At 36.6% G+C, this 17,822-nt stretch overlaps 2 protein-coding genes across 2 annotated transcripts; one reads left to right on the top strand and one right to left on the bottom strand.

Annotated features, from left to right (window-relative positions):
* Positions 1–493: 493 nt before the first annotated feature.
* Positions 494–8,283, top strand: LOC122590698 (probable E3 ubiquitin ligase SUD1). Its single transcript, XM_043762878.1, has 9 exons — positions 494–861; positions 2,395–3,084; positions 3,608–4,354; positions 4,444–4,655; positions 4,750–5,082; positions 5,862–6,022; positions 6,613–6,776; positions 6,854–7,000; positions 7,428–8,283. The coding sequence occupies exons 1-9, from the start codon at positions 565–567 to the stop codon at positions 7,893–7,895; spliced, it is 3,219 nt and encodes a 1,072-aa protein (XP_043618813.1). The 5' UTR covers positions 494–564; the 3' UTR covers positions 7,896–8,283.
* A 2,558-nt stretch (positions 8,284–10,841) lies between these two features.
* On the bottom strand, positions 10,842–17,379 carry LOC122590699 (polyadenylate-binding protein 2-like). The gene is made up of 9 exons (XM_043762879.1): positions 16,714–17,379; positions 14,289–14,407; positions 13,528–14,184; positions 13,356–13,433; positions 13,177–13,266; positions 12,145–12,279; positions 11,670–11,846; positions 11,362–11,571; positions 10,842–11,267 (listed from the first exon to the last, which is right to left on the bottom strand). The coding sequence occupies exons 1-9, from the start codon at positions 17,000–17,002 to the stop codon at positions 11,022–11,024; spliced, it is 2,001 nt and encodes a 666-aa protein (XP_043618814.1). The 5' UTR covers positions 17,003–17,379; the 3' UTR covers positions 10,842–11,021.
* Between the last annotated feature and the right edge of the window lie 443 nt (positions 17,380–17,822).

The following is a 17,822-nucleotide window of genomic DNA, read 5'->3' as shown; positions in this document are numbered from 1 at the left end:
ATGCATTTGTTAACCCAGGCATGCTGGAATGTTTTTCTCATAAGCTTTTGTTACCTCTACCTATCATTAGAACATTCTTAAAAAGTTAATAACTAACTTCAAGTAAAATAATAATAGTTACATTAAATATCAAAAAAGATTTACCATAATTAGATATCATAGTTGACTTTCAATTTAGATGGTGGAGATTGATTTGTAGGTTTATTTTTAATGGCTTAGATCAAAAGTAATCTTATTTTTTTCTCTTTGTAGTGATAGCCATATATATATATAATGTAATAAAAGAATAAAATGATGACTAGTACTCTAGTATTGACTATTTACGAATTATTACGAGTGGTATAACTTTCCTACCGTTTTCGTAACGTATCATTAAATTAAAATCACACCGTATACAAGTCGTACCAAAATCTCCCCTCCATCCACCGCCAAACAATCCCCAAATAAAATTACCCCAAAAACTTTTTTTAATTCCACACACACATATACACGCACAAAATATTAAATTAAAATTATATAAATAAACGCGTTAAAAATCCTAAACCTATCTCCGGTTACCGCCAAATGGAGATCGCACCGCCGGCAGACGACGGAATCGCAATCATACCGGATTCATCACCGTCTTCTTCAGCATCAGGTCCTTGCGCTTCAACTGCTGTTTTAAATACTAATAATAATAATAACAATAATAATGATTATGATGACGAAGATGAAGACGGAGATGTTTGCCGGATCTGCCGGAATCCTGGTGACGACGATAATCCGCTGCGGTATCCGTGTGCTTGTAGCGGAAGTATTAAATTTGTTCATCAGGATTGTCTTTTACAGTGGCTTAATCATAGTAACGCTCGTCACTGCGAGGTTTTTTTACATCTCTTTCTAATTTTATATATATATATAATTTTATTTTCTTATTAAATTATTAGTAAAGTAGATTTTTTGAAATGATTAGGTGAGATTAAACTTTAATTGTTGTATTTATTAACTCTTGAGTAAATTGGCTATAACTTTTGTCCTGAATAGATGTCTTGGTAATTATTAGGTTTTTTTATTTTCGTTCGTTTAGCTAATTACAACTTTGTTTGACCTGCTAAAGCTTAGTTTATTAACCTCTAATAGCTGGTCATTATCGGCCGCTTGTTAAAAAGGTATCTTTTGCCACATCACGATAGTAGCAGCTTAAATTGTAAAAATTAGGCTGTAGTTGGTTAAATAAAGTTAAAATTCCGGAACTTGACTGCGAAAAAACCTTATAATTGCCAAGATGGACATTGCGGAAAAGTTGATTTGCTATTGACACCTTATGTGTGTTACAAACAAATAAAAAGCTGTTAATATTGTTATATATATGCGACAAGGCTTTTAGCTAGGGAACTTGATATAATGACCATCAACTGTCTCTAGTAATTGAAATGTGGTTTGGCTGTGATATATATGATAAGATTAGTTAAGCTTCTAATAAATGAGTTGGAAGAATTGTTTAGTACTTGGGTCTGGAGAGGTATGCCCACTTTAGTTTTTGCATGGTAGATTATCAAAGCAAGTTAAGGCCAATATATCTGATTCTTTATGTTTTAGCTAAGGGGGTACCAGGAAAAGAATCAAGGAGGGCAAAATTTAGAGTGTGTTTCCTGCTGGGTCGGATCTTAAGACGGAGTTTTTATTGTGGGTTAACTTGATATGATGCTACATGGATCTGGGATGGTTGATCAGACCGTTATTCACACTGCCTATATATGATAACCTTTTGGGAATAGTGCATTTGCAACCATTGAAAAACGTTGACATCTGTCAGACTGAACTGTGGGTGCAGCCATCAAATTAAAGTTGAGTTTGAGAATACCTAGATGTCCTTTGTACCCAGCTTATGCTATTTTTGCTAAAGAGCTTTTGTGTTGGTGTCAGCTTCTGATATAAGAGATTTGATGTTCATATCAGATGACTCTGCTAATCTTGTTGACGTGTTGTCATTGGTGGCCTTCTTATCTTCTTGTTGCTTCTTATTTTAGTGAAATGTCATTTTTTAGCATAATGAACGTACTTCTCATACTTTTCTGCAGTACATTTTGAACTGTAAGAAGCGAGTTTGTGCCTTGACCTGTTTCAAGAAACCTGTGGTAGTGAGAAACTGAAAATTTAAGATCCCTGTTCTATACCAGTCGTCATGAACACTCTTTTCCTCTACTCTTCAATACTTCCCAATAAATTCATCTTTTTGTTAATGCCTAGAGTTATGTGTGGGTGTTCTTATCTGATGCTTTTGTAGATCAGTAGATCTTACCGTATCTGATAGCGAAGTTGCTCGCATCGAAGTTTGATTTAAATTTTTTGTTGTGTATAAGTATTTGGTGTATGAACTATGAATTTCATTGGTGTTGTCTTCATGTACTGCAGGTCTGTAAGCATCCCTTTTCATTCTCTCCTGTGTATGCTGAGAATGCTCCATCAAGGCTTCCTTTTCAGGAATTTATCATTGGGATGGCAATGAAAGCCTATAACGTGGTGAAATTCTTCGCGAGACTCAGTTTTGTGCTTTCTGTATGGCTCTTGATCATACCACATATTACCTTCTGGATATGGCGCTTCTCATTTGTTAGGAGTTTTGGAGAAGCTCAGAGACTGTTCTTGAGTCATATCTCTACCACATTTATTCTTACAGACTGTCTTCATGGGTTTTTACTCTCAGCAAGCATAGTATTTATTTTTCTCGGTGCCACATCTTTGCGGGACTATTTCAGACACATACGCGAACTTGGAGGCGCGGAAGCGGACAGAGAGGATGAAGGAGAGAGGAACGGTGCTCGTGTAGCTAGAAGACAACCTGCACAAGCCAATCGGAATCTTATTGGTGATGGGAATGTTGAAGATGTTGGAGGACGAGGCATTGGTGGGGCTGGTCAGATGATCAGGAGGAATGCAGAAAATGTTGCAGCAAGGTGGGAGATGCAAGCAGCTCGTCTTGAGGCACATGTTGAACAGATGTTTGATGGTTTGGATGATGGAGATGGTGCAGAGGATGTCCCTTTTGATGAGCTGGTTGGCATGCAGGGACCTCTCTTCCATTTGGTGGAAAATGCATTCACTGTGAGTATATCAATCTACTGCAAGAATTTATTTCAGGCTTTTTCACTATTTCTTTCCACTCGATTTTGCCTGCTTAACTATAACTTGGGTAGTGAAACGTGTTCTATTACATATATTCAAATTTATAAATCATTTTTTTTACGGGGCATCCCTAATTGCCTACAGTTGTGTAGAGGTAGCACATCCATTTTCATATTATACTTGATTAAAAAGGTAAAAATAAATAGAACAGGAAACAAGTCACATGGGTCCCCAAGCACAAACTTTCCAATCCATTTTAATTAAGAAAATTAGACTGTTAGTGATATAATAGGATGATTGTAATCATATTTGATATATGTGTCTTTATAAAAACTGTAAATACATTGTGCAAGAAGTGTCGAATTAAATCAATGGCCAGTTTCTACCCGCCCAAAATTTTACATGTTCATTTTTTACTGTATGTATATGTTATCTTCTTCGTTTTTCACCCCATAATCCAAAATTTTACATGTTCATTTTTTACTGTATGTATATGTTGCAGGTTCTTGCAAGCAACATGATATTTCTTGGTGTTGTAGTACTTGTGCCTTTCCACCTAGGACGATTTATTCTCTACCATCTATCATGGGTTTTATCATCTGCTACTACCCCAATGTTATCGACTGTTGTACCACTTACTGAGCATGCCCTTTCTTTGGCCAATATTACATTAAAGAATGCGTTGACTGCAGTCACAGATTTGGCATCTGAGAAAAGTTCTGCGGATATGATAAACGTGAATGCCACTGGACTTAATGAGTCACCAAACAATGTTACAAATCTAGTTTCAGTGGAGTTTCTAAAAGGGGCAATTTCTGGGGTATCACGGCTCTCTGATGCTACAACTCTTGCAGTTGGCTATATGTTCATTTTCTCAGTAATTATCTTTTATCTTGGAGTTGTAGCACTGGTTAGGTACACCAGGGGGGAACCATTGACTTTGGGAAGATTCTATGGTATTGCTTCAATTGCTGAGACAATCCCTTCACTGTTCAGGCAGTTTTTGGCCGCAATGAGACATTTAATGACTATGATAAAGGTTGCATTTCTTTTGGTCATTGAACTGGGAGTCTTCCCTCTAATGTGTGGATGGTGGCTAGATGTTTGTACAATAAGGATGTTTGGAAAGTCAATTGGTGAAAGAGTTGACTTCTTTTCTGTTTCTCCACTCGCAAGCTCATTGATTCATTGGGTTGTAGGGATTGTCTACATGCTACAAATATCCATATTTGTCAGTCTTCTTAGAGGGGTAATATAATCTACTAGGCACTAGCCCATTACTATTTTATTTTTAATGTTCAGTGCTCCAATTTCCGGACCTCTTTATGTATATGGCAGGTTCTGCGCAATGGAGTCCTTTATTTCCTGCGAGATCCAGCTGACCCTAACTACAATCCATTTAGAGATCTAATTGATGATCCTGTGCACAAGCATGCACGCAGGGTTCTTTTGTCGGTTGCTGTATATGGGAGCTTAATTGTAATGCTGGTATTTTTGCCTGTTAAACTTGCAATGCGCATGGCTCCGTCTATCTTTCCGCTTGATATATCGTAAGACTACTTCCTGTGCCTGGTAGTTTTTGCTATATGCAGTGCTATTCCATCTGGCAGATCTGTTTATGTAGTGATATTATATATTTTGCAGAGTATCTGACCCATTCACGGAGATTCCTGCTGACATGCTTCTCTTCCAAATTTGCATTCCTTTTGCCGTTGAGCATTTTAAGCTGCGTGCGACTATTAAGTCACTTCTGCACTATTGGTTTACTGCAGCTGGCTGGGCCCTTGGTTTAACTGATTATTTATTGCCTAGACCTGAGGATACTGGTGGACAAGATAATGAAAATGATCTAGTAAGAGGACAAGATCGAGATGTTGTTGGATATATACCCCCTGAAGATTTGAACCGAGCAAGGCATGCAGCAGCCAATACTAATTTTGCAGAAGAAGCAGATGGTGATGAACAATCCGATTCAGAGTAAGTTCTGGTGTAACTATTTCCTCTATCAGATCATCTATTCTGCCTGAAATTGAGAAGCAGTAGATTGCATCTTTTTAGTGACAATTAGAAATTGTAGAAACTTCAATATCCTAAATGAGAATGTAATTGGAGTTTATAAGGTGTACATATAGTCCTATAACAGCAGGTGACGTAAGTGATTTGTTTATCTTTATCTTCTCCCACTACCAAGGTGTTACACCTATTGACCTTGTCTCATTCATCTGATTGCCACTGGCAATGATCTAAGGGGGTTGATCATTGCCTCACTGAGATTGTAATATTGTACCTTATATGTCAGATATCATAACTAAAGCTATGAATGGCATTTTAAAAAGGGAGACTGTGACTTATGTTACCTACACTGCAAATTGTAATATGATCTTGTATGCAACATTTGTACCAAGTAATTGTAATTTTGTGAGATGTTTTAGATAGAGTGGAAATCACCTCAAATAGAACAAATTTTCATCACACAGTAAGAGGTGACTTTCAGTAAGCTGGTGAATATAATGTACAGTTGCACCAACTTGCTGGCTGTTAAGAAAAGGTTAGTGCGAGACTTAAAAGCCATCCAGAGCCACAGGATATGCAAGATAATATCCCTGGGTTTTCCTTTTTATATTGATGCCCAGCTAGGAGTAGATATCCTCATGTCTAAAAGATGGAATGCAGGATTTATTCATATTCATCATATATGTTATGTGCAGTATTTATATGTATATTCTAATGCTTTTTTTTTTCTCTTTCATTTTTAGGAGGTATATGTTTGTCCTTTGTATTGTGCTGCTTTTATTGGCTGCCTGGATGACATTGCTGATAGTCAATTCTGCTCTAATTGTGGTGCCTGTATCCCTTGGACGAGTGCTCTTCAATGCTGTTCCTCTTCTTCCTATCACACATGGCATCAAATGCAATGGTAAGAAATATGATTCAAGACCTTCATGTCACTGGTTTTTGTTAGTTCCATTCCTTCCAACTTGTACAGGTTAACATAGAGATGGTGATAAAGTAAGTCTGCCGATTTGGCTTCTTAAATTTCTAGCTAATTTGGATAAAACAAATTGTAGCAAAACCCAGAACTGGCCAAAAAGGTTGTAATGCAATCCTAAGTTATTAAAAAAAGTTGATAATTTATGTAATTGTTTCTGACATGCTAACTCTATAAGAAAAGCTTGGACAAATTAGTTCAGTCGAGCTTTACTTTGAAGTGACATCATGACTGGATGCATTTCTCAGTTCTCTGATGCACCAATTGTCTATAAAAACAAACTTCGGAAAAAGCTATTTTGGAGGAAGGACCTTAAAATTTTAACTGGACACGTTTGTAAGCTTTCTTCTTTGCGGAAGAATGTTGACATCCATTAACAAAGCGTTAATTTCCACTCCTTGCTCCTTTAAGTTTTTAGGAAAGTTCCATGTAGATTGCCGCATTGTAATGTTCTGTTAGCATTGTGCTTCTTTGTTCGAGAGATGTAAACTGAGGCTACATTTGTTACTTTTTTTCAGACATATATGCCTTCGTCATTGGAAGTTATGTCATCTGGACCTTAGTGGCTGGCATAAGGTATTGCATGGATCAAATTAGAACAAGGAGAGCTTCAGTTTTACTAGGTCAAATTTGGAAATGGTGTTCTATTGCTGTAAAGAGCTCTGTACTGCTGTCAATTTGGGTAAGAATTATTTGATCTCTTTCTGCTATGAATTTATATATTTGTTTTTTACTACAATTAATGCTCTTTTTCTACAGATTTTTGTCATTCCTGTTTTGATTGGGCTGCTATTTGAACTTCTGGTAATTGTACCAATGAGGGTGCCTGTGGACGAAAGCCCAGTGTTCCTGTTGTACCAAGACTGGGCTCTTGGACTTATATTTCTCAAGATCTGGACTCGGCTGGTAAGTTTTGTCAACTCCTTTTGCTCCAATGGTTCACTGATGTGTTTGCATATGTATATGTATCCACAAGTACGTAAATCCATTGTGTTAGAGTTGCAATTCAACTCATCTACCTATGAATGGGTCGATTAGATTACATTTTTTACCGTTGGGTCAAATGGGTTGAGCTAAAAGATTCTACTAAATGAAACTGGTTAAATGTTTCAAACGGGTTGAAGTTGGTGCTTATATCCTAGTATGCTTTCTAAAAACTAATATATGTCACGTGAAATGCAACGACGTTTTGGGGAATGGTTAAGAAGTGTTGTGGGACAGCCTGCTGCACAACCTGCCCAGCCTATCCATTTTGCCACACCTCATTTATATGTTCATTTCTCTGACGAGCTTATGTATCAATCTGTTTATTTATGTCTGGTTTGCTAATCAGGTTATGCTGGATCATATGATGCCTCTAATGGACGACAGTTGGCGGGTAAAGTTTGAGAGAGTAAGAGAAGATGGTTTCTCTAGACTACAAGCCTTTTGGGTTCTACGAGAAATTGTGGTCCCCATCATTATGAAGCTTCTTACAGCTTTATGTGTCCCCTATGTGTTAGCCCGAGGAGTATTTCCTGTATTTGGGTACCCGTTAGTGATCAACTCAGCTGTCTACAGATTTGCATGGTTGGGTTGCCTTGGTCTCAGTTTGCTGTGTTTTTGTGCCAAGAGGTTCCATGTCTGGTTTACCAACCTACATAACTCGATAAGAGATGACCGCTATTTGATTGGACGAAGACTTCATAATTTTGGGGAAGTTAACAATGACAGGCAACAAGAGGTTGAGACTTCAAATGACGATGCAGGAGACAACGATGTAGGTTTGAGGCATAGACGCGGTATTCCAGTGGATGGCTAAGTTAAATCTGATGGTGTCGAGTCGCGAATTTGTGAATATAATTCTATGAAGGTTAGTGAGGTGTGGTAGAAAGAAGCAAAAACTTCTTGATATTTGGCTCGATCATGTAAAAATATATGGTGTATATTACACTTTGATCTCATTAGTTGGTGGGTTGCTACAGAGGACCCTAAAGAAATAGGTGATGCTGATCAGAGCCATAAGCCCATAAGATGGTAAAGGGTACTCAAGTTGACCCACCCAATATCATCATAAACCCTGTAGTTTATTAAAAAAGGTTTGGTTTTTGTATGTTATATAAATTAAGTTTTTTATGAGTTTGAAGATTTGTTTTTGTAATACATATTGTTTTAGTAATTTCTAATGATGAATATTCAATTAAACGAAAGTTACAAGCTGAAAGTTTACATATTCTAAGCTTCCATTGTGTAAAGTTGCATATGCGGCGGTGCAGAAAGTCTGCCCCAAAGTGAATGTGGTGTTCTCAGATTTCGGAGCTGGGTGTTTTGGAGAAATGGCAAATCCAAGAAATGAATTAAAGAGATCGTGACGGTGAATTGGAAAACTTTTTTGAATGTAATGATATGGTAAGAAAGGTATTGAGAGGTTTGGAAGCAGTTAGAAAGCACTGTTGTATGTGGTAATGGGATCGCCCTTTTGATTTCACACGACATTTAAACCAGTAATTAGGGAAGCTGAGAGAATAACAAACCGGAGAATCTGGTTGGGTGGAGTTTGAGTTTGGCCAGACTGGACATTATGAACCATAATCAGTAGCCGTACTCTGGCCAATGCTTTGAAGGTTTCAGGTTGATTTATGAGTTTGGAGTCTGAGCAAGCTTTGTTTGACCCAAAGTACCAAAATCTGCTTGGAAAGAAGTCTGGTATAAATTTAGGCTTGTAAAACTCTACCCAAGTGTTTGATCTGTTGGTGAAGTCGGCCTCATTACGTGTCAAATTTGTTTTTTTGCACTAGCGGGTGTGCTAGAATAATGTATAATAGAAGCTCATTATTTTCCTTGAGATCTTCTTGCGAAGAACCCTAACACGGTATAAGAGGGTGGAAGGAGAAAGTAGATATGAATTTGAAAATGAATAGTTGAGATTAATTTTTTGGTTTTTACCAATTTTGTTGTTGTTCAAATGATTAGAACCCTCAATAATATAATCTTTAATGTTCAAAAAAAGAAAAAACTTATTAGTTAAATTTTCCATATTTGTAAATTAACTCATTTAATACATTATAACTAACATTTAAAAGTATTTATAAAATACATTATTTTTTCATTGAAATTTTTTTTTTAGTTAGGAAAACAACAATGTAACAAATTACGTCATCCTCTCGATTATTCTGCGATAACCACTATAAAAAGTCGTTAGATGCCACCAATAGAACGTATTTTCCTACCACATTGTACGAACATTATTTTTTTTAAATATAAAACAAAATCAATTGTATAGTTTAGACAAATAACTTTTCCATCTTTTAAAACTAAAAAGAATTGTAGATCTTCAATGAAGAAATGTTGCCAAGGGTTATGGCGCCTCTATTCGCCTACCTGGCTTTGGCTGGTGTTTGTGGTGGTGTAAAAGAAGTTTCTAACCATACTAAAATAAGTATTGTTTCATTATTATTAAAAAATCATATAATATTGATTGGTTGTATATCATGATTGTTTACATACCCTATGGTGACTTTTTGTTTTATTACACACTCTTCAACCTGACAGACATTATTATGCCTCCGTTAAAATGTCATGTGCATTGCACATGGGGGCTTAACAAAGACATAATAACGTCTCTTAGATTGAGGGGTGTGTAATGAAGTAAAAAGTCACCATAGTCCATAGAGGTATGTAATGATACGTAAAAACGAGAGTGACGAAACCTAAAAATATGGTATACCCTAGGGGTATATAATGAAATTAACTCTTAAATTTTAAAACTTTAAGTCATATACATGGAATAATAAAGATAAGTTACAAATAGTTTGACCGCTCAACAAGCACGGAAAACATACAAGAGTATGTGTAACAAAGGTTGTGGTTAATTTTATACATATTAAATGGAAAACTAATGATATATGATGATCTCTACATATAACTTTTTTGCCTTGTTTATGGCCAAAAAAGTTATGTAACGATCACCTCCTATCATAAATATAGCTCATCGTAAAGTGTGGGGAGAAACACCACGTACTAGACCTCATAAAATCAAGCGAATGTCAACCAAACACATCGGATTTGCAAGTCCAAATGTGGCTTATAGTTTGAACTTCTCTGCCCATGCTAGATTTTCTTTTTGGTTTGTTGTGAATTCCATGGTTGGCCAATGTCGAACAAAAACGGGCACAACGAACCCACGATACAACGCCCAGTAAGTCAGCCTGTTCAACTCCAATTTGGTTTATATGGATTAAAAGATGTTCAAGTCAACAATAAAAGAAGATACCCTTGGGTTTTCTGATTTGAATTTAGAGTTTCTCAGCCCAGGATTCAAGAAAACCAGTTATGATCACTAGCCCCAAAAAAGTTCATATATCTTTTTTTATCTTATTTCCAGGATGAATAACACAAGTTCAAATGCAAGCTAATAAACTCAAAATAGATAATATCTTTGATATCAGCTGGTAGATTCAGCTGAAAGACAAAGATGAGGGCATTGATGACATGTCTACATAACCTGTCCTCCAGTAACGATGCCCAATTGCCCATAACTTGGTACCCAATAAAGATCTGCCCAATTACTGTATATATGCTAGGTGTCTATCACAGAAAGGCAAAAAAGTATTCCATGTCTGGCCTTAAATTTGTTTTTATTAATGTAAAATGCAAAAGTTTATCAGAAAGAATCAGATCTCTTTCGAATATAAGATATTTTTATACTCGTAACCACACTAGCCAGACTTATATTAAAGGACAAAACATGAACAAAAACACACAAACAAACAGTAAAGCCAGGAATTATTTGAATCTCAAATTATCAACACAGCCAGCAATCTTTTCACAACACTATCCAAACCGAAATCAACATAACCAATCTCTCAAGTCTTGTTTACTAATCAAACTACATGATATCAAGCCTCGACACAAACCTTCTGATTCCATTGCTTCCAACCACACATGTTTAGGAAACAATTCCATCGTTCAGTGACAAACCAGCCAATTGATTAGCCACACCACCCTGCTGCTGTTGTTGAGATACATTCCTCAAAACCTCCATAGCCTCTGCGACCTTTGCTTTCAGAGCATCAGGAGACTCAAGCAAGTGAAGAACCTCAGTCTGATCCATCTCCAGAAGCATCCCTGTTACCTTCGCTGCAGCTTCAGGTTCTAGCTGTTCCACTAGAGGATATAGATTCTCTCCCAGCATCTATAAATCATTAGACACACCACAAGTTCAGAATGGAAATAACTAATTAAACACAAATGTGTATGCTAATTAATATATACATTTAAATGCATACCGTTCTCTGCTCAGTGGGAGATGCATTTGCAAGAGCCGAAGCTAAAGCACCAATTGGGATTGGTTGAGAGATTCCAGCATCACGCAATGGCATGCCTCCACTCATGTCATATGGAACAGAAACCATGCCTCCACCTCCAATACCAGCCATGGAACCATCAGGTGCATTGCGACCAGGAGGGTATCGATACATTCTCCCACGTGGCATCATCTAATTATTGCAATGAGATTAGAATAATTATACAGGAAAATGAAAAGAAGTTATACAAGATTTGAAAAGATTTACAGTAATGAAAGATTTAAACAAACCTGCTGCTGCATAAGAGGAACCGGCTGCTGGTTTTGCTGACCAGGTCCAGCAGCACGTCTGCCACCGGGCCTCTGTCCTTGCTGCCCTTGGAGTCCCATTGGCATAAAGAAGTTCGGCATTGGAGCCCCACCAGGCCTCATTCCCGGTACAAGTTGCTGCTGATACCCAAATCCAGGCTATCCAACATAAAAAGAAAATAAATTGGAGAGCCGCATAGAAAACTGGAATGATGATAAGAGAGTTTCAAGTAGATGTGATGAGCCGGGTTAGTGGAGTATATTGGCTAACTGAGTTGACCCCAATTACCTCTCGTTTTAAAAGTTTAGAAAGCCATGAGCTGATTCTTAAATATCCTTAAGATACAACTTTATATTTCAACTATAATTTAATAACCCAAGTAATCTTACAGGATACTATCCAGTTAGAACTATTTACCACACAAACAGAATATGAAGACTGAAAGTGGGAGGTTACCTGGGGAGGAATGAATGTAGGCTGTTGACCATAAAATATTTGTTGTCCTATACCTGGTCCCCCAGGTGGGTACAATGGCATACGAGGTGCTACTGTTGGTGCCATAGCAATCGGGCGCATCTGCGAGAACTGTGCCTGCACAAAACAAGGTCAACAGTCACCAGCCACTAAGCATACATCAAACCAGAAGTCAAGGGTGAGCATAAAACCGAATTCATCGAATAGCAACCAATTTGATTAAAAATATGGATAGTCAATTGTTCAGTTTGTAACCATTTTCTACTAACCGATATATTAGGTTCCAATACATTTTTGAATGCTGAATAACCAAAATAACTGAACTGAACCAAAAGAAATATATCATTTCGATTTCAACGTACTTGTATATTATTCAGTTAAGTAACTATCGTTAACAGTTTTGCCCCTAATCCCACTATACTTATAAAGTAATTGCTTACATATATGTCACACAAATAGCTACATTAAATCATGATTGGTGGTCTTGCAAGTATTTAAAATCCACAAAAAACTTCCCAATGTTGGTTCTAAACTTCTAGTTTCATATGAGGTGAAATCAAACAATATAGTTTTTATATCATTAATATTTATTAGTTAGTACCCATCTTCAACTTCATATACAATGCTAAAAATAGAAAATGGTTCCAAAGAAGAAAGGACTCTAGTTTTTTTTTTAACAGAAAAATAGCTCGTAGGGGAAGTCAGCTTGCGTGATTAGAACCCGCAACAACATTTAAGATGAGGTATTATAGTGCAGCCACTATACCATTTCCATCAAGTGGGTGGTCAAGAAAGGTCTCTAGTTAATATGTATGTAGTGGCTTTTATATGTGGTCACACATATCACCACCTTCCTAGTCTATATATTCTTTACTACACCCATTTGTCTATCTCTTGACAAGACTAGACATAACTCAGTAGACTGATGTGATTGCATTCTCTGGGCCTGGTAATACTGCTACCATTTGTTTAAACCAAGTATAATGTCAAACTGCATAAACACACAATAAATACCTGCAACCTTGCCCTCCTCTCTTCCTTGCGTTGTGCAAGTGCAACATAGAGAGGCTTGCTAGCAACCATCTTCCCATTCATCTCAAAAAGCTAACAGAACAAAAACAGAAGTGGCATTTAGACTGATCTCAGAAAAGAACGAAAAAGAAGAAAGACAAGATGAAGATGTGTTCACTTACTGCTCTAGAAGCTTCCTCTGGTGTTGAAAACGCAACAAAACCTGATCCCTTGCTCGTTCCATTAGGATCACGCATCACCTGTTTTGAAACAAAAATGTTACGGCTTATCCAGCTAAAAGACAAATCCCAAATGTAATATCCATATAGAATGAGATGTTTCAGACCCACAAACCTTGCAAGAAGTTATGGTACCATAAGAAGAGAACAGCTCCTTCAGGCTATCATCGTCAACTGTATCATCTAAATTTTTTATGTACAGGTTTAGTCCTTGTGATTTGTCAACAGCCTCCTTCATACTCTGCTCAAATCGTTGTTTCAATTCCTGTTCCCTCTCATGCTTTTTTTGAGCTTTTCCCACATACCATTCTTTGTTATCAAACTTCTGGCCATTAAGGGATTCAACTGCTTTCGCAGCATCTTCAGCATTCTCATAATTGACAAATCCAAAACCTTTGGAGTTTCCATCAGCATCTCGCATCACAACAGCACTTGTTACAGTTCCATATTCACTAAATACCTTATTCAACTCTTCATCCGTGGTTGCTTCCGAGAGATTTTTGACATAGATATTAGTAAATTTTGTCTTGTCCACTGCCATTTCTCTCTCTTGCTTACGCAGAAAGGGTCCGACATATACTTGTTTGTCATTCAGAAGCATGCCATTGAGCTTTTCAATAGCTTTTTGTGCAGATTCCTCAGCTTCATACTGCACAAAACCATATCCCTTCGACTGACCAGTTGAATCAGTTGCTATCTTGCAAGAGAGGATATTTCCAAATGTAGAGAAAGTGTCATGCAATGCCTTCTGGTCAATTGCCTTGTCCAAATTCTATCATATCCAGATTCCCAGCAAAACAGATAAGCAGGTAAATATTTTATTCCAAAAGATAGTAGAGAGATGATTGAAAGATGAGGGTTTATCAGTTTATATACCTTAATAAAGATATTTCCAGATCCACTTTTGCGTGTACTAGGATCACGATGAGAATACATTATTCTGATTGCCTTGCCATTTAGAGGTGTGAAGTTCAAAACCTCCATTGCTCTTGCAGCTGTCATCAAGATAACAAATAAATGAAGTGATACTATTTTGACCTAGATCACCAATCAAACAAAAATAAACATCCAATCAACATTTCAACACTCACTTCATTAGGCAGATTATTAAACGGTTTATTTTGATAATCCAAGTTAAAATAAACAAACATATATGTTGTCATGCTATGCACCAAACAAAATGAATCACACACAGAAACAGAACAAAAGATACCCCCACCCCCGCGCTCTTTCTCTTCAACTCTATTTAGTTTATCTTGAAAACCCAGGCTCTAATGGTTCTAAGTGGATACTTTCAGACAGCCAGATTCTTGTTTTCTAATTCCTATCTCGCAAATCAAGAGACTATCGTATCCATAGTTGTTAAGTTGTAACTCGCCTCGAAATCTTAGTTTTTTGACTCATGACTAGAATCATTAGAGTCATGATATTTTCTATTTTCTATTTATTGTATATACATATGTGTGCGTGTAAATTTGAATACTGTGCCAATTTTGTAATATTTCAACAGAAGTATGTTGCTATTAATAAATTAACCAACTTAAACATTTGCTTTATCTAAAATTCAAAGAATAATAATATAGTATATTATGATTAATAGGTTATTCAAAAAAGAGTTGTTAACTTTTGCATAACTTACTTACATGTCTTTCACTACCCTAGGTGAAGACTCTAAACTATGGGCATCCTTTAATTTGAATTAAATTTCTCTCTTTTCTCTTATTATTTTTCTTTTTTTGTTAATTGCATCCACCTCTTCATGGTGAAACACCAAACCTTTCTCTAGCTTTCCTTGACAGAAGCCATATAGATGGCAGCAACTCTACACAGATAGGACGTTATAGGTATACTTATATTATATAAGTTATTTTTGTGATCAGCAAGCTTACATTACATTATAAATGTACTTTCATAACTTCTTTTTAAGTTGATAGATTCTAAAATTCCCCTGATCTATCTCCTGGTTCAACTTAATCTCTATCTTTGTTTTCAGACTCGAATGGTCAACAAGTTGGCTTGACTATGAACTAGTCAGTCATTAGACAGTGAGTAAGATTATGATTCAAAAACACCTACAAGGCGGGGTAGCAAGTCACCTCGAAATTTTAAGACTCAACTCGTCCAAGTCCAACAACTATGATTGTATCCATGCATCATCCATATGCAGTTGTCTATTGCATAAAATGCTATAACCAACGCATGACAGATTATTTCACATAAAGCTTCTAGAAATCTATGTCCTTGAAAATATGGAACAATGGAATCCCATGCTCCAACACTCAACTTCCACCAACTTACCATCCTAGCTCACATTTACCATACAGCAACATAAATCAAGTTAGATCACAAAACTCATTTTTCTACTCAAGGGAAATATTGATGTAGTGTAGATTAGATTAGGCAAATAAAGAACTTTAAATGCCTGCAATAAGGTCAATCACCCCTTGTCTCAACTTAGATACCTATCTACCTACTTGCTACCTCAATTACTACTAGCGAAACTGGTATCCAGTGGCAGTCACTCAGTCAGTACAACTTGTCAAAAAATATCAGGATTCAGGACCATTCTTTCGCAACAGTTTTGCACATTCTGGTGGAATTCTTATCTTCCACTGTTCGGCCCTAAAATTTGTGGTGTCAAGTCCATATTTAGATTTCAAAGTGGAGTGCTTTTAAGTATTATAAGATATACAATGAAAATCTGGTCTTAAATCCTGATGGTCCATAACCATTCTTAAAATTGACTAGGCTCGTAAAAGAAACATCTAAAAACAAAGCTAATAATACAAACTTCCATTCTATATATATATATATATATATATATCCCTATGATGTTGGTCCGTTCCCAGACAGTAAGATTTTCATCCCTAGCTCCTAGTTTCATTTTCCATGTAAATATTTGGTAACTGCATACAAGGTATATCTTCAAGCTCCTTAAAGAGTAATCAAGATATAACATTGCAAATTTTTCTTGAAACAAACACATACTTTTCTTCTGTATGTCTAACTATTACATTGTTTCCTATGACAGTAAACTAAAAATAAACCTGCAAAGGTTAACCCTTCGAAGGTTGTTCTATCAAGTTGGTTAATCAATGACACAAGTACACAACATCTTAAGCCTGGAGTAAGTTTTCAGCAAGCCAAGTAATGCTAGTCATAAATCAACAATCTGATCCCTTAAAGGCCATTTCTTAAGTTCATTCAACATATCTCGATACTTACACATATGCCGCATAATGTTCATCGCAATATAACTACTCCAAACTCAAATTAAACATAAACAACAGTAACAACTAACCGTCTTGAGGATTGGCATAGTTAACGTAACCGTAACCAAGCGACCTTCGAGTCGATAAATCCCTACAAACTCGAACCGAAACAACTTGTCCTAACTGATTAAACAAATCATACAGCTGTGAATCAGTCACATTCCACTCCAAATCACCAACATACAATGAAGTAGGCACAAACTGCTGTCCACCACCAGCAGCACCACCAACAACCACCGGTGCACCACCACCACTCACCACCGGTACTTGACCTTGACCTTGACCTTGACTTTGAATCTGAACCTGAGCACTAGCCATCTCAAAACCCTAGGTTCACAATTTTTCCCCAAATTTTTCAAATTTTTTTTGAATTTTTTTGATATAACTTCCCTCTCCCCTTATTGAATATGAACCTGGACGCAAAATGAATATAGATAGATAGATATAGCAAACTTTGAAATCCGTACAATTTGTTTTTCTTTTTTCAAATTCGAAACCCTAATATTTGGATTCTTTTTTTTTTATTTTGTGAAGATAAAAAGAGAGAGGAGAGGGAAGGAAAACAGAATAAAAAAAGGGATAGATTAGCCGGAGGACCGACCGGAAAACGGATATCGCCGGAGATATACGGCGGAGGACGACGATTATAGATAGAGAGAACGGTTGAGTGGAAGTAAGGGTTTAAATATATTTATTAATTTATTTATTGTTTATATATGTATAGATATAGAAATATAAAAATAGATACAGGGTGGAAATTAATAAACTGCAAGTTGAGACGGTTTACGGAAGCGTGTGTCTGTGTGTGCTGAGTGGTGGGTCCGTTTGGTGTCTATGTGTGCGTGTTTGGGTTTGAAACGTGAAGGCGTATAAGATTAAGGCTAAGATCTGCTGGATTTGTTTGATCAAGTACAAAAACAAAAGCCCAATCCCTAGACACGATACGGGAGTGGTGAGCGATAGACAGTCTTACTTCTATCCAAAGGTAGAGAGACTACTTATATGAACCTCCTACCACAAAGATATGAAAAAGTGTAAAGTACTTGGATTTGTTTGATCAAGTGATGTGTTTAATTAATGTCTCCTTCTTCTTTTTTTACATTTAAGAGGTGTTTGTTATTGTGATTACAAAACAGAT

Source organism: Erigeron canadensis, chromosome 3 (genome assembly GCF_010389155.1).
Source record: "Erigeron canadensis isolate Cc75 chromosome 3, C_canadensis_v1, whole genome shotgun sequence".
Lineage (NCBI taxonomy): Eukaryota > Viridiplantae > Streptophyta > Magnoliopsida > Asterales > Asteraceae > Erigeron > Erigeron canadensis.
This window is presented reverse-complemented; position numbering and strand designations above follow the sequence as displayed.